Source organism: Apteryx rowi, unplaced genomic scaffold, assembly GCF_003343035.1.
Source record: "Apteryx rowi isolate R43461 unplaced genomic scaffold, aptRow1 scaffold_39, whole genome shotgun sequence".
Classification (NCBI taxonomy): Eukaryota; Metazoa; Chordata; class Aves; order Apterygiformes; family Apterygidae; genus Apteryx; species Apteryx rowi.
The window spans coordinates 3,755,416-3,780,737 of NW_020450418.1; the positions used below are offsets into that span (position 1 = coordinate 3,755,416).

At 49.1% G+C, this 25,322-nt stretch overlaps 1 protein-coding gene across 8 annotated transcripts in view; it reads left to right on the plus strand.

Moving 5' to 3' along the window:
* Positions 1-25,322, plus strand: part of KANK4 (KN motif and ankyrin repeat domains 4) — a 45,663-nt gene that overhangs the window by 14,642 nt on the left and 5,699 nt on the right. For 6 of the 8 annotated variants that reach the window (XM_026074512.1, XM_026074513.1, XM_026074515.1 and 3 more), the window contains 8 exons: positions 10,641-10,798; positions 15,013-15,094; positions 16,985-19,030; positions 20,001-20,112; positions 21,744-21,974; positions 22,623-22,710; positions 23,438-23,657; positions 25,051-25,193. In XM_026074512.1, the coding sequence (XP_025930297.1) occupies positions 15,079-15,094; positions 16,985-19,030; positions 20,001-20,112; positions 21,744-21,974; positions 22,623-22,710; positions 23,438-23,657; positions 25,051-25,193 (2,856 nt within the window). In that variant the 5' untranslated portion in view covers positions 10,641-10,798; positions 15,013-15,078. Of the gene's footprint in view, positions 1-3,078; positions 3,117-5,395; positions 5,408-10,640; positions 10,799-15,012; positions 15,095-16,984; positions 19,031-20,000; positions 20,113-21,743; positions 21,975-22,622; positions 22,711-23,437; positions 23,658-25,050; positions 25,194-25,322 lie in introns of those variants that run through there. The other 2 variants (XM_026074516.1, XM_026074517.1) reach the window with 2 other exon arrangements.

A 25,322-nucleotide genomic window follows, 5' to 3' on the forward strand; every position in this document is an offset into this window, starting at 1 on the left:
CAGCCCCGAGCCGCGGGGACGGGGGCGCTCACCAGAGCACCCCCGGGTGCGGGGCTGGGGCCGGGCGCGGGTTGGGGGAGGGGGCAGGAAGCCTCCGGGCCGCTGTGGGTCTGGAGAGCTCCCGGGTGTCACGGTGCGGGGGCCGGGAAGGACGCCCGGGGTGGCGCGGCAGAAGCCGCCTTGCCCGGAGCAGCAAGGCTTGTGCGTTTAGCCTCAAACCGGTGACATAAAAACCTCCCCAGCTGCAAAGATGCCGTTTAAGCAAGGCGCAAGCCCCCAGCCCAGCCTGCACGGTGGCTGCGCTTGCCTCCGGCTTCCCCCTGCTTCCTCGCAAACTTTCCGGCCCTCAGGGGAGAGACACGCTTGGAGCTTTTTCTTTCATTTGGGTTTCTAGCCCGGCCGCTGCCTCGCTCGCAGCATCGCCTTTCCTCGCCGGCGGCTGCTGCCCTGGCGTTGCAGAGCAGCCCCGCTCTGCCGCGACCGCCTTCGTAGCGGCGCAGCGTGCAGCCGGCCGGTTCTCGCAGGCCGAAGGCAGAAGTGTGCCGGCCTCCGACTCGCCTCTCGCACGTGCTAGCAGAAATCACAAGCGTGAGCGGGGCGCTGCCCGTCGGCAGCCTGCGGGGACCTGGCCACCGGGCTGGGTGGCCCGTGGGCAGCTTGCTGCCGTGCCTGGAGGACGCACTGGTGGTGGCAGAAAGCGGGGTGAATAAATTCAAATGCAAGGCCGGGTAAGTTCGAGGGAGCAGTTAGTCTGCGTGGTGCCGCCTCTCGCGCGTTGCCCTGCTCCGTGGCGCCGGGCTAAATCGTTTCATTTCCACAAGCGCCACCCGGCACGTCGAGAGCTGCGAGACACGAAACTCGGGGGAAGTGTCTCCTTTATCCAGACGCTAAAACAGTAATTAAATATTCTAGTTATGTGGTCCAAATGAAGGTGGTGAGCACCGGAAAATCTGGTATGTGCAGTCTAAGGAGAGCAGCCACATTGGAGGGCAGAGAAAAGTTTTTTTTTAAAAAAAAGAAAAAAGTAGTTCAGCATTTACCTTTATACCTGCCTGAGAGTCTTCCCTGTGCTCTGCATTTAATTTGGGATAAACTTAATGAAAAAGTATGATACCTTAAGCAGTACCCCCAAGCAATATCTCAGAGGAGGTAGATCATAACCTCAGATTTATGGCTATTAGTCGCTTTCGCTGTAATATTTCAAAAAACATTTTTTCTGGCAAAATGACAACTAGAAAGATTAACTGGCTAACAAATCTGTGTTGGAAAAACGATCAGTTAGCAGATTTGTTAAAATAATCCCGAACCCTCTCCCCAGGCGGCGGGGAGATAAGCCTGCTGCCATCCCGGTGCCTCTGCGGTCCCCACCCTTCTCCAGTCTGAGAGTTTCCGAAATATTTGTGAGCAGAAGCAGCCGGCGTGCCGACCACGTGGCCCCGGAGTCCCCTGGCATCAGGCTTTCTAAACCCCTCGAGCGCGCCGGTCAGCGAGAGTAGCTCGGCCCTGTCCCCGGCGCCCTCACCTGCCTCCGAGCCGTCCCGCGAGGAAGGGGAGTTTTCCCGGCCGCTGCGTTTGCATTTACGCATCCCGTCCCTGCGCTCCGGCGTTGCCTCGGCACAGCGCTTGCTGGTGGGAAAGCCGCGCTCGCCGCAGCTCCAGCTGGCGAGGCAGGAGCGGGGGGTCCCGCCGGCGCCCCGGAAGGCGACATGCGCCCGGCATGGGACCTCTCTGCTTGTCCCCAAAAAAGGCAATTAAATTTGGTACCACTACATCTTGCCCTCTTCCCCACCTAATTTAAATACCCCCCCCCCCGATCTTCATTTGCGTGAGGCCGTAGTGTAATGTTGCCTGCTGTTAAACAGCTTCTGCTTTCCTCGACGTGGGTGTGTTTCGGGAGTGAGTGGTTTGGTCTCAAAATATCATGTAAATCAGGAGCGGTTTTGAGATTCTGTAAAATGAACAGTATAAACTAACTCATTAACAAGCTCTTTGCCGATTCACATCCCTCCCCCTGCAGTTTTACAGCCATCAGGTATGGTGAAAGTTACATTTTTATCACAACGTGTTACGGATCAAACCTTGGTCCTTTCCAAGGAAGCTGTTGAAGTAGTGCCCTAGATGAGCTTGGCCCCATTTGTTAAAAAAGTAAATATCCTAAGTTACTGGTTTCGTCCACTAAGCACATCATATGGCAGCAGGGTTACTACGACACTTCATTGTTCAAGACCAGCAAGATACATAGTTCAGTAAATATGGCATAATTTCCAGACTCTGATTCATACATGCTAACCGGTCTTTAACTTGGGGCAGAAATCCCTAACTCTACAGATTCCCACACTGCCTTGGGTAAAAAAAAATGTGATGCAGAAGGCCAGATGCAAATAGCTCCTTTTAATCCGTATTTATTTAGGCCTTAGCGGAATTATATTTCCAGTCCTTTGTACCTTGTACCGCCAAGTAGCTTGCCGAGTCGGTCGCCTCCGTTTTTGCTGAAGAGCTGAATTTGTCAGCTTTTGTGTACGGGGCTGGGCCGTAGCGTTGCTTATGGGCTGGGCGCAGTGCAGTTAGGAAAACGCAATGCCCACGTGAGCGTCTGCGCCGCTCGGCAGAGCCGTGACGTGCAGAGCGAGCGAGGCCGGGAACCCCGCGGATTTTCAGCCGCTTACATCCATTGCCGTCGGTCGCTCCTGGCTAGTTCATATTGGGGTTAGAAACTGAAATAGAAGCTGGAACAGAGTACTGAAAAGCAGTAACGGGGATCTGCATTTCCCAATAAAATAGCAGAAGAAAGTCTCCTTCTCCTAAGCCCTCCCTTTCTTCTTTAATACGCCTACTTGTGTGAGGGGGATGTTTCCCTGGAGGAACACCACTGGCCACCAGACTGCAGAGCACGTGGTTCAGAGCTGTCCCGAATTCATGTCCATCACGTGAAAAACGTCCGGGAAGAGGAAGAAAACGGCAGCTCCATCCGCTCCTCTTTGAGAAAGGAGCAGAATATTTAGTGCACTGTTATTAAACCTGCACTGCAGCCAGGCAACTTTGGGAAGGGACTGCAAAACCCTTGGAAGTACCTAGGACCCGGCTGTCGCCTCGGGGGGATCGGGACTCGTCTCGTAGTAAGTGTAGGGATTTGTGCGCTGGGCAGCTTGGACAGTAGTAAGGTAGAAAAGTAGATGCAAAAATTAATTATGGTTCAGCAGTTGGAGGATGTCTCTGCTTGTTGGTGTTTGCTGTGGCGCGGCAGGGAGGGGGTCGTGTCTCCTCCTGACCCGCAGGAGTAAGTAGATGGTAAAGAGGGGCTGACTTAAAAGTGATCTTGCTCTGAGCAAGGAGAGTGGTCCCTTCTCCTGTCCCAGGGCGGGAGGGAGAGGCGGACACCTGGCAGGAGTAAGCAAAGGGACAGACGGACCAAAGGGGCTTTCAGAAAGCTTTCAGAGGAAGGAAGATTTGATGGAACTTCAGAAAAGCTTAAGGCTGGAGGGGAAGTTTTTGGCGGCAGGCGAGGGCCCCGTGGTGATTAGAGGACCAAGGTCGGACAAGGCAAGCTGCGGATCGCCAGCCTGCTTTTATGAGCGGAAACAGGCTTTCTTTCAGCTTTCTCGGGGCAGTGGGTGTAGGAAGAGTTATTTATGTGCATGTGTGTGGTTTTCAGTTCCACAAACGAATGTTTTGTCTCCGGGATGGGAAATCACATGCGACTGTCTTGCGTCTGGGTGCTGCCTCCGTCGGTCACGTGGCTCCTCGGCACCAAGCTCGGCCCCGGAGGTTTGCGGGACCGGGGCGGGCTCGGGGCAGCCCCCAGTGGCTTTGGACGCGCCGGTCTCTGGGTGGCTTCACGGCAGCGTGGCGAGCAGCCAAGGGAGAGTGCTCGGCCAGATGTTTTCACACGCTCTGCTCAGGATGTGGGTTGCGGCGGGGTGACAAAATCCCAGCCCCATGCCGAGCAGCCCCCTCGCCGACGTGCCGCCACTGGAGCGAGGGGAGGGACCCCCACGCGGGGCTCCACTGCCTGCGACATCTTTCGGGAGAAACAGGAGAGCCTTTCGCTCCAGGCAGGAGCGCCTTCGCCTGGCAGGTTGCCTCCACATCCAGGCTGGGAGAGCGTCCGAAGGCTCCTGCTCTTCCCTAGGGGATGGAGCCGTTTCCAGCCCAGCGCCTCCACGCAAATACACCAAGGGCACCTCAAGCCCAGCCACGCTGAGGACAACCTCTTCGTCTTAAAGGAAATGCCAACATCTTTAACTGGATGTGTTCAAGAACGTGGCAGCAAAGTTTGACTAGTCCCGAAGTCAAGAAGATGCAAAAAGCAACCTGAGAAAGGCCAGAAACCAACATTACCACATCCTGCATTTGTTTCCCCCAAAACTTGGGAGACGGATTTGAAAAGACTGAACATCAGAAATGAGGCACGGAGGATTTTTTTTTTTGCTTTCTGATTTTTAGGGCACTTCTGATTCATGATTTGAAGTGCTTTCCGTGGTCTCCTGGCTCTAGGAAATGCAGCTTTAAGGAAAACACCGCAGTTCTCGAGGCACCGGATAAAATCATGAGAATTAACTACAGCTTTTACACGACCATGATTAGAGTGAATCGGAGGGCAGCTGGAAACGGGGTTATTGGATGAGGGGATGAACTCAATCGTTTGCCCCTCCCGGTGGGCCATAGGAGACGGCAGGAATCTGGATACATGATACCTCCTTGCCTAGTCCTGAAGTGTGTCTCTCTAATGGAAACGCTGGCAGGAAGTTAACTCTATTTATTAAGTAGCAATAAGCAGTTTTAGCAAAATTGGTATCTCTGTAACTTTATTACTGCCGTTTGAAAAGACGTCTGAAATCCGTCCCTCAGGCGGCTGCTCCTCTAAGCGAGGTTGCCCGCTAGACTATGTGTGTTTTAGTGCCGGCGAGGTCATCCCGCGCTTCCCTTCCTCTCTGCACGCTGTTGCTCTTGGTTGCACCTTTAAACTTCATCCCTTCCTCGGGTTTGCCCCGCTCAAGTATAAATCCTCCTGTATTTACTCCACTAAAGGATGTTTTTCATGTAATAAGCACGCCCTTTCCCCAGCCTGGCAGTGACTTATTGCAACTCCATCCCTGTGCACCCGCCTCCGCTGTTTTTTTTTCCTGCAGTTTTGCAGAAAGGCTGATTGCTGACGCCGGGGTGGGAGCACAGCAAACCTCCTCCCCGCCGCGGCGGCGGGTGAGCTCCAGCCCAAACTGCGGAGCAATCGCAGAGCAAACTGTTTCCAGATTAAAGCAATCGTCTTGAATTTCACTGCACAACCCCAGGCAGGCGGCGACTACGGGAAACGCTGTGGATGCAGCGTGCCCTCGTGCAGGGAGGCTCCTCTGGACGCGTGTCGGCATGAGCCGCGTGCCGAAGCCTTCGCCGGCCCCCTGTGCAGACGGTGAATTTTCAGCAAGCATCTGGATTCTGCATCATTTTAGTTTCGCAGTGGTTTAAAGATTTATGTCTCTATTTTTGGTCATACCTTTTCATCTTTCCCCAGCAGCGCTCTCCCCAGTCCCCCAAACGCTTCAGCTGCTTCTCTGGGAAACTCTAGCTGGCCATTTTTTCCTGAGAGTAAATTTCTGCTTCCTGCTCGATGCACGTTTAGTCTTCCTCAGCTTATATTTCTCCCAGTTGACTCTCATTTTGCTATTCTTTTGCTTATGTTCTTAATCTTCCGGTGCGCTTGACCAAAACTGAAGTCACTTTGCACTGACTTCCTCGGCCATGGTTCATATTCTGTAGTCTGTTTTCTGCTGTTTGCAATTATACTTCCAATTCAGTATTATCTGCGAGTTTCATTAACGTGCAGCTAATGCCCCCAACAGCCAGGATACCAGAAGCAACGGCTCTGCTGCGGTCAGGGCCACGGCCCGGCTGCCCTCGTGCGTCCCCGGGGTCGGCTCCGGGTCTGCGGCACGACACCCGGCGGCACGGCCTGCTTTGGAGCAGGGGAGGGGAATGGCCCAAGGATTTATCACGTAGCCGTGAAGGCCTGCACCAGCTCTCTCCCCAAGCGCTTAAACGTCTCTGCACGTCTCTTTTTACAGTATATCATAATCCTGTGGTTCTGCAATAACCCTCTCTTCCTAAATGCATGCACTGCTGTTTAGCATCCCTGTTCCTTGCCAACCCCCTTCCACGTTTTCACCTTGTCGCTCCCGTGGTGATTTGTGGGGAGTTTGAGACGCGGGCAGCACAGGCGGTCTGGCATCTAAAACACCCTGCAGCCAGCACCAGCGACATCCACCGCAGCGTTTCCTTCAGTGAGGTGACTAACTTTGCATCCCCAAATCTGTTCCTGTTCTCCTGCAGAAATGTGCAGTAAGGTAACACTGTACGAAAGCATCATGCGACCGTTCTTCACGTAAAGCACGGAGAAAATCCTTTCCATGCTAAATAGCATGGTGGTTAAAGCTGGAATATCTTCTTACAAGGCAAACGGAGGAAGCTTTGAAAGGGATGCTAATAACTGCACTTTTGTAGCACCGCTCGCTCAGGATATTAAGGCATTTAAAAACAGCAGGCCGTCCTCCAAGCAGGCGGTTGCTTTGCCCCTCTCCCTGCTCCGTGCCTTCACGCAGCGACCTTCTCGCCCGGCTCCTCCGCCCTGCCGGCTCCTCTTTTCTCAGCTTGTCTCCTTGGTTTCTCTCTCATCAGAGCTCCCAACTTTGACAACTGAGTATTACAGTAAATTCATGAAATTTCTGGAAATGAGCTACATAGTTCTTGACTGCGACCCTTTCCCCGAGCCTGCAGGGACCAGGGTCTCGCTGCGAGCCAAAGGAGCAGAGCAGGAAGGCGTTGCGATAAACACAAGTCTGAAATTACTGATGGTCTCTCGGTGCACTCTGCCAGAAGGCAAACTGCCCTTTGAGCCGCCCTGACCCTACCCTACGCGAAGCCCCCTTCCCCCCAGCTTTCCGTCCCTGTTTGCATTGAATGGTATCAGCTAACACATACCTGTCCCGCTTTCTTGCCGGCGTGACCCTGCTGACTTCGTCTGTGCTGCTCTGGCTGGGGTTTGACAGCAGCAGATCAAAACCTCCATGTGCCACTTTGCTATAAATCCAGTTTGCCCGTTCACATTTCTTAATATTGATGTACGAGCTTTACGTGGTGGCTCAGGTATCATCGACCCACACGACTTTAATTTTTTATCATCTTCTGTCCTCTGATTGCAGCGCAGCCGTCGTGTAAGCGCAGCGCCGGCGCGCGCCTCCCGTGGGATATGGGCTAACGCAACAGAAGTGTGATCATGTGCCCACCCCAAATCCAGCCCAAATTTGTATTTCCAGGTGATCTCRCAGGGTGCGGGTTTGGTGGTAATGATGACCGGCGTCACGATGCAAAATGCAGGACACGTTACTAATGCACTCATGCGTGCGTGTGATGGGGTCTTGGGCTGCACATCGCTTCTAGAGGAAACCCTGTTTTCTCTCACTTTTTAAAACCTCTCAAATAATGACAGCTTCTCGTGAGGCAAACCATGAAGGCTTTGCCAGTTCATAAACCCTGCTTGCTCTCTACCCCAAATACATGGATGGCTTTAAGCCACTTTTTTATTTATTTATTTAATCCCACAAAGTTTTCAAACTTCTTTTTTCTGCCCAGGAGGAAATTCCTTTCCTGGCCTATGCCAAACAGCAGACGATCACAGCCCATCGCCATATAGTGGTGTTCCCACCCGTGTTGCTGATGTCCCCGGCAGATTGGAAATGCATTATTTTTCTTCCTTTGCAGTCAAACAGAATTGAAAAAATCCGTATAACAAATATTCCCCAAGAGGCTATATTTATTCTCGGTATGTCCACTTGTAATAATAGCTCTGCTGCTTGTTGTGTAATCAAGCAGACCGCCTGGATGGAGCAGGTTTTTGGCGTAACCCTTCAAATGCCAAGGCTTAGATCCCCCCGGACGTCAGGATGAAGTGCAGCTCCGTGCAGCCATCCTGCGTGCGCGGAGGAGGGGAGCAGAGGGCTGCCGACGGATCCGCGGAGGGAGAGGGAGGCGGGCTGCTTTGCCGATCGGCACGGGGAGCCTTTCCGAGCCCTCCCTAGGAACCTTGCCCAGGGTGTGCTGAGTATTTCCTGGCCGCTCCTTTGTTCTTTTGCAATTTAGGCTTTGCCTTTTGGAGACTTTTTGGCAAGGTCCGGAGCAGCTTCCCACCCCAGTCTCCCTCGGCGCGCACCTGGCACGGCCTCGCTGCTTGGYGCTGGTTTGAAGGTGATCTGAGGCTTTTGGTTCTGCTCTTGCTTTTCCTCCTGGGCCTTGACAGCTTTTCTGCTTCCAGCACGGGGTGAGGAGAGGGAGCGGGAGTGTGTTGCGCCCGGCGAGTGCCATGGGCTGGAACACGATCAACTTGCTCGAGCTCACCGAAATTGGTGCTGGGACCTAACTGTGCCCGTGGCTGAGCTAACTGGCCACAGGCAGCGTCCGGGGCAGCACTTTGGAATAAATCTTCAGGTTGTAGGTCGGACTTCAGCCCTTCCYGCTGCACCGGCTAAAAGAGCCCGGAGCTTGGGCTGGGCGAATTGTCCAGGTCTCCCGTCAAGGCCTCTGAATACAYGACAGACCCCTGCCGAGTCTCGCAGGCCTGTTTTGGACCATTGCCCAGGTGACGTCCTTCTCGCGTGTCCTACCCCGCGCCATCTCCGTTCAGCAACACGCATGCGCACGCAGATGTGCCCGCACTTCGACGCGGGCAGGTGTTTCGGTGAGCGACAGAAGACTGGCAGGTCCCTCCTGAGTTGTGCGSTCCAACCTTTGCTGTTGGAAGCCAGCAGGTCGTAGCTCTATCGGGCACCATCCCATAACTCATGAGTTTGCATGTTTGGACTGCGTTCCCTGGTGGTTCCTGCTGGAAAGCTGATTTGGGCACACGCACAAGACCACCTTCTGTACCGTGGGACTGTATCTGGAAAAGACTGCACGTCTTGCGCGGGTAATAGCAATGCAAAAATCAGCAAGTCTTCTGAGCTTTCTTTAAAACCTCTGCTGTATATTAATGTGCGTGTTCCCACCGTGCTACTTTGCACAGAGAACGTAAGCAGCAGAAAAGAGCAAGAGAAGAATTTGACAAAACGTATTTGGAGTAAACATTAAATAAGCCGACATATTCTTCAGTTCACCCCTTTTCACCCTGATTTTGAACCCTGACCACATTAATTGACTGTTGAAGTGCGAAGCTGCCGACATGAAAGAACAGCGCTGCATGGTGCATACGATTTTACGGTGACATGGGAAAGAGATGGAATTTAAAGAGGCTTCTGAAATGGGCGGTTTATTTTTCATTAGTTACATGAAAAGTTAACACATCCCTGACTTGGGGAGTGCTAACAAATCAGAGCGTACCGTTTCGGTTTCTSTGCAATTCCAGGCTATTTTACTTCCTGCAAGGGCAAAACTTGTCTGTTTTTCTTGAAACTGCGTCTTCTAAAATTACATTTTGAGTAGACTGAGCCTAAAAGAATGCAAGCGGCGCCGTTTTGCAGACCAAAAGTAAGGTCAAATAACCGTGTTTTTTTCCCTGCTAACATTGTGAGCATTTGGTTTGCGCTGCTTGTTAAGCAGTGGGGACGGGCGTGGGGCCGGCAGCGGCGCCGGCAGCTGCTCCGGCTCCAGCTCCCACGGGGCTGAGCCGGGCCAGCGTCCAGCCCTCGGCACGGGGTGTTTTGGGTTTAGGTGCGGGTGATGCGGCCGGGCTCGGGCCCAGGGGCACAGTGAAGCAGAAGCCAAACTGTGGCTTTTTGAACTAAACTTTTCTTGCCGTGCTCCCTGGGGCGGCTGATACAGTAATACCACGGTGTCCCTCGCTCTGTACCGCCTTTGAAGCTCTTGAAAGCCAGAAGTTTTTGAAACTGTAGTGGGAAGGCTGAGATTTGTTGTTCGGCTGCGAGCTTGGGCCACCCGCCACAGGCCTGCGGGACGCGAGCTCTGTCCCGTTCCCCCGCGCCGTCCCACGATGCGCGCCAGCTCGCCGGCGGGAAATCGCCGCGTGCTCCTTCAGGAGCTCCCGAGTCCCCGTGTTCTGTGCCCAAAAACCCAGCGCAAAATGCTGAAGCGTTTGATTTTTGCCTTCATGCCACCCTCCCTTCTGCTCCTTCGGTTTGCTCCCCGGCGCAGGGCGATGCTGCGACGCTCCTTTGCCACCCCTGTAGCCTGCCAGAATGGGGTTTAAACAGAATTAATTAATTATTAACGCTGAGACATTCTGCCTCTTCTAGTAAAGATGCTGCCTTTTAATTGTGGCAGCTGCTTTTATTTTCGAGAGAGAAGCGCTAAAGAGACTCAGTAATATATTCAGCCCAGCTATGATGCAGCATGCGAGCAACTGCAGCTCAGGGGGAAGGTCTGCAACGTCAGGTATAATAAGAAATGTATTGTTAATAATTGACCATCTTTTAAATAATCGTTCCTGATAAGGAAGACAGTCCAGTGATAGCCCAAGCAGGATTTAGCATTCGGTGTTTTATGAAAAGAATAAATATGCTTCCTATAAAAGGTAATTAATTTTACAGAGCAGGTTTTAACCGTCTTCAAAAAGGTCGTAGGAGATTTATGTGCTGGTTCATCAGGAAATTAATCCATCTTTTGTTCTTCTTGTTTCAAACTTGTTTTTGCTTTTCAAGCAAGGTCACTGATCAGCTGACCAACTTTTTAACAACTGGAAAACGCACGTTTGTTGCTCTGACCACTTAACTATTGGCTCTCAGCACCGGGAAAGATACCTCCGAGGGAGGAAAGCTCTTCTGCTCGCCGATGTTTTTGTAGCTGGGAGAACGAGAAGGTAACATGATAACATGCTTTTCTAATGATAGTTTTCCTTTCATAATGAAGTGCTAAATCGAGCTGCTGCAGTGCAGGAGAAAATGACAGCCACAGCTAAAAAAAAGTGTTGTGTTAGAGCTAATGAGAGTGGGTTAACGTGCTAGCCAGTCAGCAGGGATGAATTATCTTCTTATTTATAGGCATGGGGTTAAATGTTTCTAATTTAGCGTTACTAGCAGAATCCTCTCAGACAATGACTTTCATGCGTATATCTGTCTTTGCGCTTCAGTTAATTTGTTCTCTAAATCTTCTGGGGTATAATGCTGCTTTCATTTCTGCTGACTTGGGTGCATGGGGGGGGGGCGGGTAGATGCTTATAATATCATGGCAAGTGATAGAGAGTAAAGGAAGGGTTAAATGGGACCGTAAAGAAATAGTCTTTGAGACATGGCTATTTAAAAAGACGGTACATTGTCACTGCAAATGGGTTGCCCAAGGGGACGGAATGACTCCGGTCTGTACTATTGCCTTCTCAAATATGTGGCTTCTTGATTTGCATTTCTCTATATATTTATGCTTGCCTTGTGGAAAGTAATGTAACATAAAGCACCGATTAATCCTCCCCACAGCCATTGTGTGTAGTGAAACTAAAAATCAAAGGTGCTGTGTATGTGGAGATGTCTGCCTGGGGCTTAAAACAGTGTTTTTCAGTGTTATGCAATGGAGGGAAAGTCTACCAACATAAAAACTTGAGCCAGGGTCAGYGGAACAAGGGCGTGCATAACGTCCTTCCTCTCGGCATATATTCTGGGACCGTTATGACAGCGCGGCTCAGTATTTACTAAAGGAGAAAGAGGAGACGAGTTTACAGAACTGCTGAATGCCATCGTATGTCTGTAYGATTTCTCTAAATAATAGGGGGATACAGCAATGGGTCCCTGCCCGTGCGTGAAAAGGGTGACCAGGATGGGTCGCAGCAGACGTAGTCCCGAAGTCAGGCCCCGTTTTAGGCAGAAGGGCGCATTTCGGGCTGGTGTTAGTGCTCCGCCATCGCAGAGGCCGGGACAGGGCTCTCGGGAAGCCAGGTTGGGCACCGTGTCCCAGGGCGTGAGGGCCAGACCGGGGCAACTTCAGACGTTTTCATGGGATGGTTGGAGGTAGGTGGCTTCAGCCACTGCAGCCCCGCTGCAGAAGGCAAAACCCTGTTGTCCCTCGTGGTCACCATCGACAGGGCTTGCGGGGGCTAGAGGTTGATGGAGGCACTTCCAGGCTTGTTTTGGCAGGGAAGAGGCCACTGGGCTTGGAGACTGCCCATCCCCTCATGCTGCAGAAGCACCTCTGAGGACTTGCACGCTTGAAGCCAATGGAGTGAGGAGGATGTAAGCTGGGACATCTAACCACGGTACCTGTAGGAGCAGGATACGGCCCAGACAAAGCCACCAAATTGGGGCCAGAGTGCCCTAATTTCATAGCTGGGACCCATCCCTGTCCCCAGCAAGGGGCACCCTTTTCTTCTCAGACTGCCTGAAAGGTTTGCACCACACAGGGGAGGATTTTCACCCGCAGCCCRAATGGGCTCTTGGGTGGAAGATTATCCTTCTTCTTGAGGCGTAGTTCCTTCCTTAATAGAAATTAAACCCCTCTTCACTTCTGTTGCACTGAGATGGCTGCAGGAGGCAGCTGGGTTTCCAGGACGTTTATTCGGATGGATGCCTTCATTTCGCTCTCGTTTGTATTATGGACAGTCATTGGAGAGCACCAGTTGGGGGACAAGGACCTGTGGTTTTGGCTCCGAGCCATCAGAGCGGTGTCTAAACGGCACCAGAGGGAACGCGGGAACATCAACAAGCTGGTAGGGTACATTCAGCATCCTTTTACGAGGTGATTCTGAAAGAGATTGGTCAAAAGAGAAAAGTAATAGTATCAATTTGGACTGCAGAGTTGGGACTGAGCCAACTCATAAATGAACCAATTAGATATAATTATCTAGATATTAAAAAGCATCCTATTGACTGGCTTTTTTTTTTTAATAAATGACGTAGAAGAGTGAAATGTAACTGGTCATACTGTAGCTGGGATTCATAATTGCTCCATAATTGACTGTAATCAGAAAATTAAAAAAAACATTTGAGCAAAAGAGGTTAGTGTTCATTTTGGCATACGCTATTTATTGGCAGAAAGAGACAGAAGAAATTGCCTTTTATAGAAGAAGTGCAGTTAATTTGGGAACACATCAAGAATCTGTTGGTTGAAATGGTTCAGAAACATGCTTTTGTGAGCTGATTCTGTGGCATTAATACAGCGGATAAGCAAATTACTCATTGGGCAGGTGTCAGTCTTTCTGTCTGGCTGCATGAGCATCAGCAAGGTACCTACCATGGAACCATGTTTAAGTGTTGATACTCTCCTTTGATTAGGGACCCTCCAAACATGCCATCATGGCTATATACAGATTTACCTTAATGACAAAACTGCAACTGTTTGGGGTTTTTTTTGAAGGATTTTGATCTTTCAGTATATCTGTGCTAAGATAATAATGCAGCAGGATTTGACTTCATTTTCTCAGTCGGCCTTTGATGCAATTAAAACACTTCATTTCAGAGCTTCTAAAAGAGAAGAGCAGCAGCAGCTCTGTACTCTGTATATACTCTAGTTGTCTGTACTATATTTCTAGTTATCTTGCCATTTCCACAAGAAGAAAGTTGAGTTACAAGATGCAAAAATAATTACATAAGAAAAGGGGAATTTAGGAGATGCAGAATAGGGAGGACAGACTAGACAGAGCTTTTCTTGAGACTGTAAATGGGCCAGCACTCTAGAGAGACTGTTCTGCTGGGGGACACTGCAGAAAAGAAAAAAGAAAGATTGAAGAGATGGCTAGTGCTAGATAAGTGCCGTAACAGGCAAAGTGAAGAGTGGAAGTTGGCTGGAACCCGTTCATAGGGAGCTGTGAAAGCACAGTGAAATGCTCAAGTCCTTATTTAGGCAAAATACTAACAACAGAAAATGAATTCAGACTCTGACGTTTTGATCAAAGAGATGAATGTGAACTAGATTCTGAAAGAAAGGGTCGCTGCTGCGTTCCCTGCTGGCTAGGAGCTGTCTCTTCAAGCTGCCTCATCCTTCCCCTGCAAATCTGATGTAGATTGGGACCCACTACAGCCCACTTGGAGAAGTGGCGGTGGATTTCCAACCTGCTGTGGGACCATCTTTGGCCCTCTGGCCAGGAACCAAATTAGATGCTTGAACGAAAACCCTAAACAACTAACCTACCCTCCAAGAAACCCCTGCTTTTTTCCAGACCAGAAACAAAACTAAAGACAGACTTTCTCACTCTGAGCATCGATGTYGTCCTCATGCAAGTTAGGAAACCTCCTAGAGTGATATCTACTTGTCTTGGCCTCCTTACCCCTAGCCTGCCTCCTTCTGGCATCTTTCTAGCAGGCATGGAGGAAGAAGGCTTCACACAGGATCTTTCTTGCTTGTTCCCAGCCTTAAACTCTGTGCTCTTGCAGTCCAGGAGGTTCTTACCATGTCCACATGATGGGAAAGAGAGATGGAGGGCAATACAGACCAGGCTGGATATAAAGTTCGTGAAATAGGCTGTGGTAGGTCTCCATCTGCAGATCTTTCCAATAGGAAAAGCTTTCACAGAAGCAGTATGTTTTAGTGGGCTTTAGTGTTTGTTTGGTGAAGGCTCATTGTAACAATATGGACATGCTCTGAAATCATGGCTTTCATTTGAACACGATTCAGTATGGATGCTGAATCTTTCGTTGTTATGCATTTATGCAGTCACTTCTGTGCACAGTTTATATCCCTTGCGGTTTTCACCAGGAGATGACATATTAAGCAGGATGCAAGTTGCAGGCGATACCCAGCGTGTAGTAATCAATGAAGTGTTCTTATGCCATCTACTGCAAACCTAACAGAAATTCTCCTTTCTCCCTTTTGCGTTCAGCTGTAGCGTAGTACGTAGTAGTTTTGTAGTGCAAGGGGTGTTTTGTAAGGAAGAACCACACTGGATGCATCTATGAAGCAGGAGTTGTTACCACTAGAAAAGGAACTATTGATTTAAGCATGCTTAAAAGTGCTCACCAGACATGGTCAGGCTTCAGAATACTTGAACTAAAAAGCAGTATCCTGTGAAGTGGTGTAAGGCCTTAAGGACAGATAAAGTTGGAATGATTGAGCTTTTTCATCTAAAAAAATGTTTATTTGCTTTTTTAAAAGGTGAACTGACTCATCTGTCCTAGCCTGTCGGAGGATGTTTAACTGACAGCCTGATTAGACCACATCATGGAGAAGACAGATGGTATGGAGGTTACTGGATGCTTGCTTGCTTGTTTGTTTCTTGAAAAAAAACCCAAACCCTGAAGTAATTTCCTTACCCAAAATACTGTAAATAACCTGTGTTCTATAGAGACACACGAGGGCCAAGAGATGAAAAATGCAGCTTTCATATATTATGCAGCTGTTGTAAACCACGGTGAAAGCATGGTCACAGCTCTTATAGTTCAACACGTATTTGCCCTTCCATCCTCTGTTCTTTGTAGATCCTTCTCCGAACTGTGGGGCTTTGCTTTCGTGCCATATTACTCTGCACTGCATTCCCCCTTTATCGTCGCTCTGATTTTCACATGCTACTTCCCCTCAGAAAGGCAGCTACATTTCAGTAGTGCTTTTGTGATGAAAGGGACTTAAACCGGTGCCAAATTCTCCCAGTCCCTGCACAGCTGCTGCACAAAGATGGAGACAAAGGAAACAGCGATGAAACGTGTTTTATCTTGGCTGGGCTACTCCTCCCCTTATTTATAGATCATGGCTTGTTTCCTCAAAGGTGYGGAGCAGTCAAAATCACTTTCACTTCAGGGACTCGTCACATAAAGAAAGAAAAAGACGAACAACAAACAGGCTGCTGTTTTTATTCCCTGGATTTGGATTTGGGGGTTAACTGTTTAGACACTGGAGACTGAAATTAGGGGCCTGGAAATTTTACAGGCTGGGTTTCAGGGTGACCAGGTTTGCTTCTGCTTGGGGACACGGCGCTGTTGCATGACAGGTGCAGAAGTTTAAACCCCTGGAGGCAATACTTTATAACCAGAGATCCCTGCTTTTGATCCCCCTCAGATCCTTTGCTTTTATAACCCTCAGATCCCTTGCAGTACTTGCTGGTCCCTGCTTATAACGGGGAAGGAGCGACCACGCAGATAGGTGCAAAACAGAGGTCGGTGTGACTGTACTACACTGATGGCTGCTACGAACGACGAGGGGCTGCTGATGTATCTGGTGTCAGCATCCGCCTTTACGAGAGCTGCTCGTATGCRGCACGAAGCTGCACTGCTGAGGCTGTGCCTTTTCGTTGCATACAGATGAGTGGACAAATTGACTGTTTTGCAGTTAACGCATTTGATGGTGCTGCATTTGCCTCAATTAGAAGACATGCTCTGTGAAGTGTATCCAGTAACCTTAGGAAGCACGTGTTTTGCACAGATATGAATACATAAAGCAGTGCTGGTTAGCTGTGTCCTTCTCTGTATTCATTATTTTCAGGGAATAACTTGTAAGCCAGTATTTGCTGATGAAACGATGCAAGCGTTTCCCTGCATGACTTGCATTGCGCTACTTAAAGTTGCTGAGAAGTTAAACAAAAAAAACCTTGAAATATTTAATTGTCACAGATAGTTTCCACCTTCTGTTTTTAAGCTGGATTTATTATTCATTGGGCAGCTTTTTATACTTAGACAAACACGTAGCTCTGCCTGCAAAACCTGCTGTTTGCATAACTGTCAATTAGAGCCATGATTCCAGTGAATTTTTGGCTTCTTCTGTGCAACAGTTACCTGATTCACCTCCASAAAACAGGACCATGCATTTGCAACATGTTGCTCCGTTGCTGCACCTCCAAACAGATTCCTCATCAGCATCTGTGAGGACAAAGTGCAAACCCTTCCCTTGCCAGCGCAAGCTGACTGTGCGGAGGTGTCACACGGCATCCTGCCGGTTTTTGCCTGGGATGACTCCCAGCCTTTCAGCATGGGGGGGACTAATGTATAGAAGATGAATGGGCCAGGTTTGAAACTGGGGTGAAAGAAATAGCAACTGCATTTCTCCCTCTGCTCTAAACGTATATTTGTTTTTTTTCTTTGTTTTTAATCTACCAACTATTTAAAATTCAATCATTTTTTTCCTGCATTTATTTCAGCAAATGACCAGCCACCTAAATCCAATGGGGACAAAGACCAGCCCCGAAGCCTGCCCTACTCCGTTGAAACACCCTATGGCTTTCACTTAGACCTGGACTTTCTGAAATACGTGGATGACATTGAGAAAGGAAACACCATCAGAAGGGTTCACATCCACCGGAAAGCCAAGCAGCCAAAATTCAGCACACTGCCCCGAAATTTCAGCCTGCCGGAGAGCGGTTCCCGTGCGTACGCCTCCGCTCCCAGCAAAAGCTGGACCGCAACCTACTCATTTGCACAACGGAAGGCATCGTTAGGGGCAGAAGAAACTCCCCGTCCCCTGGTACCCAGTGAGCTGCCTCCATCTGCAGCTGCTCCAGAAGAGCCAAGTTACCGAAGAAAAGCCCTTTTAGGCGAGACAATGAGGCAAGCCGAGCTTGTGCAGCCGGAAGAGGAGCAGGCCAGCAATCGGGGGAGGCCCCAGCTGCTCCGGGCCTCCAGCATGCCAGCCACACTCCCGCCCGGCCAAAGCGCGGAGGAGGAGAGTCAGGTGCCTTCTCCGCTCTTGGCACCTTCTCAGCCCTCTGATGACAAAGGCTGCTCAGAAAGTCCCTTTAGCCCTGCAAAGGAGGCACCGCTTTCACCCCTCTCTGACAGCTTCACATCAAATCCCCCCCAAGAGACGCGATTGGAGCAACAAGCGGCGGCGCAGAAGAGCGAGCAGCCTGGGCGGCAGCAGGTTAAAGTCGCTGCTGTGCTAGAGCGCCAGCCAGGAGACCTCTCGAAGATGCCATCTCCATGGCAAAGCCAGCACCCCGCAGCGCAGCAGCTGCAGGTGGTTGTGGAGAGCCGGGGAGAGGAATGTGGTGCATCAGGAGCACACAGCTGGTCTGAATTAGCCAAGGATGGATCCGCCTCAACCAGTGCCCTCCAGCTTGCTGATGAAAACAAGAACCATGAGAAAAGGGAATTAAGCATAAGTGAAATCATGCCAGATGCACTGAGGAAAGCTGAAGACAGAAGTATCTGGGCTGGAGAGAACAAGGAGAATTGGAGCCCTCAGCCTTTGCTTTGTGATACAGTCGAGGCCAGCAGGATCGCAGCACTGAAACGGCAGATTGCTATTCTGGAGGAGCAGCTAAGCAGCAAAAAAGAAGAACTTGAACAGATCAGGGTAGTGCTGAAGCAGCAAGATAATGAGATCAAGGAAAAGGAGAAAAGTATTAAGTTACTAGCAAGCTCCAAAGCTCAGCTGGAAGAGAAACTGCGCTGGGAAAATACCAGAGAAACCAGGCCGCTGGCCAAGCAGGGCGGTGGCGCTTTGCAATACTATGACGCTGCGGTGAACACTGAACTCATGCAGACAAACGGGTCCAAGAAAGGCCACGACAAAGGCATCAATGTAAATATCCAAATCTCTACACAATCCATAGGCTGCGGTGTTCACAGAGCAGACAACATGAACTCGCAGGCTAAGGAGTTAAGCAGTAAGTTGGCCCGGAGAGATCAGGGACTGGCAGACGTTCACGCTGGTGTCAGTGGAGAAGGACCTGAACATTTTGCCAAACACGCAGAGACTGAAGCAGATATTGAGCCCGCCCTTCATGCACCATGCCTCACTGAGCTGAAGATTGATGAACATCTCAGTGATGACAATCAAAATAAAAGAAATAACTCTGATACCCAGAGTCTTGCTGCTCATGCAATGACTGCAGAAAGCTACCAAGGAACAAAATTTGAGTCAAACACAGGTGAAAGCAAGCCAGTCTGTGGCGAGGATATAAAGCAAGATGTGATGGAAGAGGAGGGTCACCCTAACCAAGAAGATTTTTCTGCTGTAGACCCCATTGGCCAATACGTTAAAAAAATCCAGGAGCTCTTGCAAGAGCAGTGGATGTGTTTGGAGCACGGCTATCCGGAGTTAGCAAGTGCTATTAAACAGCCTGCCTCGAAGCTTAGCTCCATTCAGAACCAATTAGTTAATTCCTTAAACTCATTGTTATCTGCCTACTCTACACAAGGGCCAGCAGATAAGGAGAATTCGAACACACAGTATCAACAGTTGGGTAAATAATATTGGCATAGGTTTCAACATGTCTGGGCCAAATCTCATTTAATCAAGTGTAGAGCAGGTGTAATGCAGTGGAACTCGGCGGTATATCTAGTGTCAGTGAAATCAGAAATAGCTCCTCCTAAAAATGTATGTTTGAGGGAAAAACAAATCTCAGCATGTCACAAGCCATGAAATCTTAAAAACGAAATACGAACAATACATGTAAGATCTGTTAAAGCTGTGTCTCAGTTACACGCAGGGTCAACTTCCAAAACCACTTGAAACCTGTGGCTATTACCTTGAATAACCCTGCTGGCTGTTTTCCTTAATTGGATTGGATGTCCCAGTTTGCAAGAATGCAGGAATCTGCTGCTCCTCTGGTGTAAATCAGCATGAAGTTCAGCAGAACTAAAACAATTCAACCTAACTGAGCAGCGAGGCTGTGAAAAGACCTGTCCCAAGGCACAACATAGTTAATCCAGAATAATTTTAGCTTGTCAGAATCCAAAAGATAAGGTTCCTTATTCACTGTCAGAGAGGCCTTGCAAATAGATATGCGACTGTTAATTAGAAGCAATACTTGAAAAGATCATTCAAACTCTAAAGGAGTGAGTCATCCTTATAGTATTATAGGAGAGGCACTGGGCAGAAATGTCCATAGCATCAGTACTGAAAATACAAGAGAGTCCTCAGAAAACATTACAAGAGTAAATTGATGTTCACAGAACCTGCATATAATTGCCAGCCACTTGCCTTATATTCCCGGACACTTGATGATGTTTGAGGTCCTTATTTTAAAGGCGGCAAGGCAGGTTCAGCTGTCTCCAGATGCATTGGTAGTTCTGCAGAATATAAAAGGAATCTTATAAGATCAAGTAACATGCTTACTGTTATGATTTGTAATTTGTTACTACAGGTTGAGAATAATCATTGATAATTATGTCACATCTGCTTATTTAATCTATTATTTTGTATTTTGCTAGAAATCTCTCCAACCACAAGTCTTAAATCTATCATGAAAAAGAAAGGTTATGGTTTCCATGCAGGAGGCAATGGGACCAAAAAGAATCTTCAGTTTGTTGGGGTAAATGGTGGGTAAGCATCAGTTAAGAAGATCAAACTGCCTTTCTAACATGTAATGTCATCTGTACTGCTGAAGAAGTCATTCTTTTTTCTTTTCTCCCCCTCCAAATCTCTTGATTAAAAGGGCATTTGAAATGGAGCCTCTTTTCTCCCTTCTTTAATCCAGTACTGATAACCTGTAAGTAACCCTGTAGAAAAGACCGGGACATCGGTGTTTTTAGAGAAGCAAGGGACATCCCTGGAGACTGACGTTCTCCGCGCACCAATCTTTTGGGGCTTCATCCAAAACCCAGGCGAGTCAGTGGGAGGATTCCCATGAACTGTGACGGGTTTTGGATGAGGTCTGCATGGCCTGGGCGGGCATGGTGCAAACCTCCACAAGCTGCCGCTGCCCTGCCTCCACGCGAACACAGGCAGAGTCAGTCTGCCCACCTGCACGCTGCAGGGACAGCCAACAAATGTACTAATCAGCACCCACTGGAAAGTGGGCAGTTTGATGCAAAACTAAGTGAGCAGGTGAAGGAGTGGATGGTTCAGGGACTGAGAAAAGATGAATTCAGTAGATGAGGAATTACCTTGGGGTGAGACCCATGTTTTAGTTTCTGCTCTGACACCCAATCTCCTGTGTATTCAGGTATCTAATTCTCTGGCTTTTCTCTTCCCTTGCTGCTAGCTAGTGTGGGGAACGATAGCACAGGTCCAGACGCGGGGTGGCTCACCTGCCCCTCTGTGCTGTCGTGGTGGTCTCAGCTAACTAGGCATGGCAACATGTGCTGTAGATGCATCTCTAACGGTGGCAATAGGGCATCTTCTAGCGAGGAATACGTGTGTTGGCACTGAAAAGGGCAGGAGGCATTTCACCTCCCCTTCGTTGTGCACGCAATTATGTGTGCAAGTTTGAAGGCTGGTTTCTGCTCCCGTACTTCTTCCCCCACTTCCCAGCTCTGTGATTACTGCTGTTCAATATATCAGGTTTTACTCACTTTTGTTGAGTAGAATTTCTTCTACTAACAGTCACTGAAGCTGATACAACTTGTAGTAAGTAGAGAAATCTTGATTAGTTTGGGGATCCCTGAGAATTAAAGGTTCTGTCTCATGCAAGATATTATTGTTACTAATGCTTTTAGATAACCAAAAGAGAGGTCTCTAAAGCAGGGCTACTTGAATGGTGGGCTCAGATCTGCATGGGAACTGCAAGCACGGTTTGCCCAGAGGTCCTCCAGGTTGCAACTGTACGGCGTGTCCCACGTTGCCCCAAGGGAGCCGTATGTCTTGCTGCTGCTCCGGCCGCGGCATGCCACCAGCTCTGCCTGGGACCGCACGCAGCACCTGCCCGAGGCTCACCCACTGCTTCCCCCTCTGTGGACGTCAGTGCAAACGAACCGAGTAGCCCCTGAAGTAACATTGCCTGCTCCTAATCTTAACTGCTCCTACTGGCTTAAGAAGCAAAAAAAAAAAAAAAAAAAAAAAGACTAAGACTAACCCAAAGTTTGGATGTAGCTCTAACTTTTTAATATGAGTATCACTCTGGGCTTCATCCAAGGCCCATTGGAGTCAATGGGTGTCTTCAATGAGCCTTGGCTCAGGCCCTGTGGTTGCGGATGGGGAAGGAGGAGTGAATAACATTTGGTGTCCTCAATTAGTTATGAAACGACCTCAAGTGAAGACACAAGCTGTGAAGACAGCCCACTGGAAGGGGATTCGGACAGTGAGACGGAGAGAAAATCGGACGGTTCAGAGCACAGACAGCCAAAAGCTGCGAGCGAGAGTGATCCCGCTGCCTTGGGGCCCTCCCCGCAGGAGGGATGCGAGGACGACGGGCTGCAGGAGCCAGCGGCAACAGTGACAGCCAGCACGCAGCACGGGACTGAGAGGTAATCCCCAAACCGCAGCAACGGTCTGTATTAGCAATGTTCAGCAATGAGTATCAGCTAGCAGTAATTTGGGTTCGAAGCTTCAGTGAAAGAACTTGACATCCTATTGTCAGCAAAATTAGTCATTTTTGGAGAGAAAGGAGAAACGTGGACCTCTGTACACATGGGAGAAGGCTTTGAAGAGCTAAATGTTTTTCAAGTTACCAGAGAATATAATGGGGAGTGATTCAGGCCCTATACTTGATTATGGAAAAGGCAAAATGAGTCATATTAGGGGTGAATTAGCTCATTTCCACCCACCACCACCACACCCAAAGTAAAGTTTCTAAGGAATTTTCTTTGCAGATTCAGGAATGAATTGTTTGTTTTGTTTTGTTTTTAATTTTTAAGGATTCTGGTAAAAGCTAAAGTTGATCTTACAGATCTGAGATTCTGGACTTACTTACAAACACTTACAGAAGTGCTTAAACTTTGTACCTAAAATCTGATTCCAGTCAAGGGAACAACTTGTGTGCATAAAGTTAAGCATTTAAATAAGTGTTTAAATTATTCTGATGTAAACATTTATACTGTACATTATCTTTCCCGTTCCAGTGCTACATATTGGTTCAGTTTTATGATGGATTTACCAAAATATTTTCTCTTTAGATGCAAAACCTCTGAAGATTTCCTTACTGACTGCCAACTACTCAGCAAACACCTCTCAGAAACAAGGACCCCAAGCGACGAGCATCTGGTATGGATATATTTCAATCAAATTTCAGACGCGGTTCCCAGTTTCTGTTACGTTTAATCAGTAAGACTATCCTAGCCATGCACTGCAGAGCGTATCCTACCATGCCAGGGACAGCTTTGCAGGGAGAAAGGGTCAAGGTGACCTCTGAGTTGTGGGGAAAAAAGGGGGGAGGGGAGCTTTCTCTGCTCACTTATCCAAATTCCCACAGGAAATTCCTTTCTCTCTTCAGTTATAAGAATAATCACAAAACCCATCCCACGTGCTAAATGCTGGGGGGATGCCAGGGCATAGGATGAAGCGGCACAGGGCAGAGACCTGGGCAGGTTTCCAGGATCTGTCGTCCCTGCAGGACGAGTCACAGCAGATTCCTCTAGGTTTGACCTGGTAGAGCAGATTGTAGGTGAAAACGTCCTTGTTTTTTCCATATGGACAGGAGGAGACAGGAGGCTGGAGAATTAATTTAGGAGAAAGGTTAGAGCTACCTCCCTAAAATGCTGCAGTAGGGGAGGGCAAGCAGGGAGAGGGTCCAGCATGAGACGTCCCACACAGGTGCCCAGCTGGCGTTGGTGTCCCACCTGAGCGTCACGGCCAGGAGAAGCATTGCCACGAGAGGCACGGCTGCATTGCCCAGCCGCAGAGCTGGGATGTTATATGGGAAATGAGATGCCAGCCCTGCCTCCGGTGGGGCTCATTCCCAGCCGCAACGGGGTGACGGTGGCGTTTGCAGGGCTGCGTCCCAGCCGCTGTCTCCGAGGAGTGGTTCCGCGTGTCGAGCCGGAAATCCTCCAGCCCCGAGGCCGTCGCAGCCTATCTCGAAGCCTTCGGGACGGCCCATCCGCAGCTCCTGGAGGCGGTCGTGAACCTGGCCGACGGGAACGGGAACACCGCGCTCCACTACAGCGTCTCCCACTCCAACTTCCCCGTCGCGAAGCTGCTGCTAGACACAGGTAGGGACGGCCGCCCGGGGTCTCGCCGCTGGGCGCAGGCGGGCTGTCGTGGGAGCCTTGCAGAAAAAACGCATTTTAACCGAGTGAACTTTTAGCTCCTTTTGTAAAGAATGACGCTTTCAGCAGAGATTCTGTTGGGGGGGGAGAAAAATGCAAGTGCTTTCAGAAGGAATAAAGGCACTTTGGCCTTTTTTCGTTGGCGAGACAATCTGTTAAATGTTAGGAAAATGGCATATTATCATACACATCTATAAACCAATTGTTGTCACAGGCTTCCAAACAGCCTCGGGACGTTGGGAGAAGTTTGTTCTTTTCTTTCGCTAAATGCCCGAAGCAACAAAGTTCAAAGGGCAACACTAAAATTGCATGTTCTTAGATTAGACACAGTTCATTTCTAATCTGCGGTGCCCAGAACATAAAAGCTCACTCTGAAACACTGGAAGCAATGTATTTCTTAAGAGAATTTGCCAATATGATGCTTATAATTGAAAATAAGCTCTTCAGTTGAAAAAAAATAGAGCACTTCAGAGCAGTATGAGAGAGAACCTTTAGAGCAAAAACTGTAAAGCATTTTACCGTGAAATTTATTGCTGTCTTAAATGATTAACTGTGGGTATATTTGACAGCCCTACCGCAAAAAAACAGGCCTCTCCTGGAAATTAAATATGCTAAAAACCAGGCCCCTTTGGGGATTTGTCCTAGTTTATAAAACAAGGTAGGATTTTTTTTTCCCAACAAGTTCAGCATAGAAAGGTATCCAATAAGCAACTTTATTGCTTCTTGTTGGGATGCTATCAGTCAGTAGCAATGATGTAAGTTATAGTGTCTTAGGTAGCAAATTCCCCAATTATGGGCCAACCAAGAGGAACAGAACCCCCCAAATGGCTCTGGAGCTCTTCAGAGCTGATATTACTGAAACCRAGTTATGAGAGCACTCTAGCAAAATCAGATTTACCCCACCCATGAGGTGACATTCATTTTGCTGCTGCTCCCCCACTTCAGGAGTTAAAGTAAATAGCACACAGTTCCACAACTGGCCACACGCCCAAGGCATAAATTACCTTTTTTTTTTATTTTTAAATCCAGGATAAAATTTGGTTACGGTCATCAAAGTTAATTGCTAAGTTGACCTCAACAATTATAATTAGAGGTAGCAATGTATAGCACGCAAGGGCCTTTAATGCTACGCTGGCTAGATCCTTAATGAATAGACATTTAACGCTGATGATAAGGCTCAGCCCTGTATAGCTGGGGAAACTCCCGGTGCCTTATTCCTTGACCTGAAAAATGCCCGCGGTGCTGCATTGGATCAGGTCATGGAGAGTTTGCCGCGGGATACATCCTGCTTTTCTCTGTACATCTGCACGTGAGGGGGGATGTCTCTCTTCCGCAGGGGTGTGCGATGTGGACCGCCCCAACAAGGCCGGGTACACCGCCGTGATGATCACGCCGCTGGCCTCCGCCGAGACCCGCGAGGACATGGAGGTGGTGATGAAGCTGCTGAAGGCAGGAAACGTGAACGTACGAGCGAGCCAGGTACGGCAGCGTAGTCCAGCCTTTTCCTATTTGCAATCCCAATGGGCAAACTCCTGCTATTCCCACAGCCAGCGCAGCTGGAATGACAGCTCGAAGGTTTGCCCCAACAAGACAACTTCGGGACACATT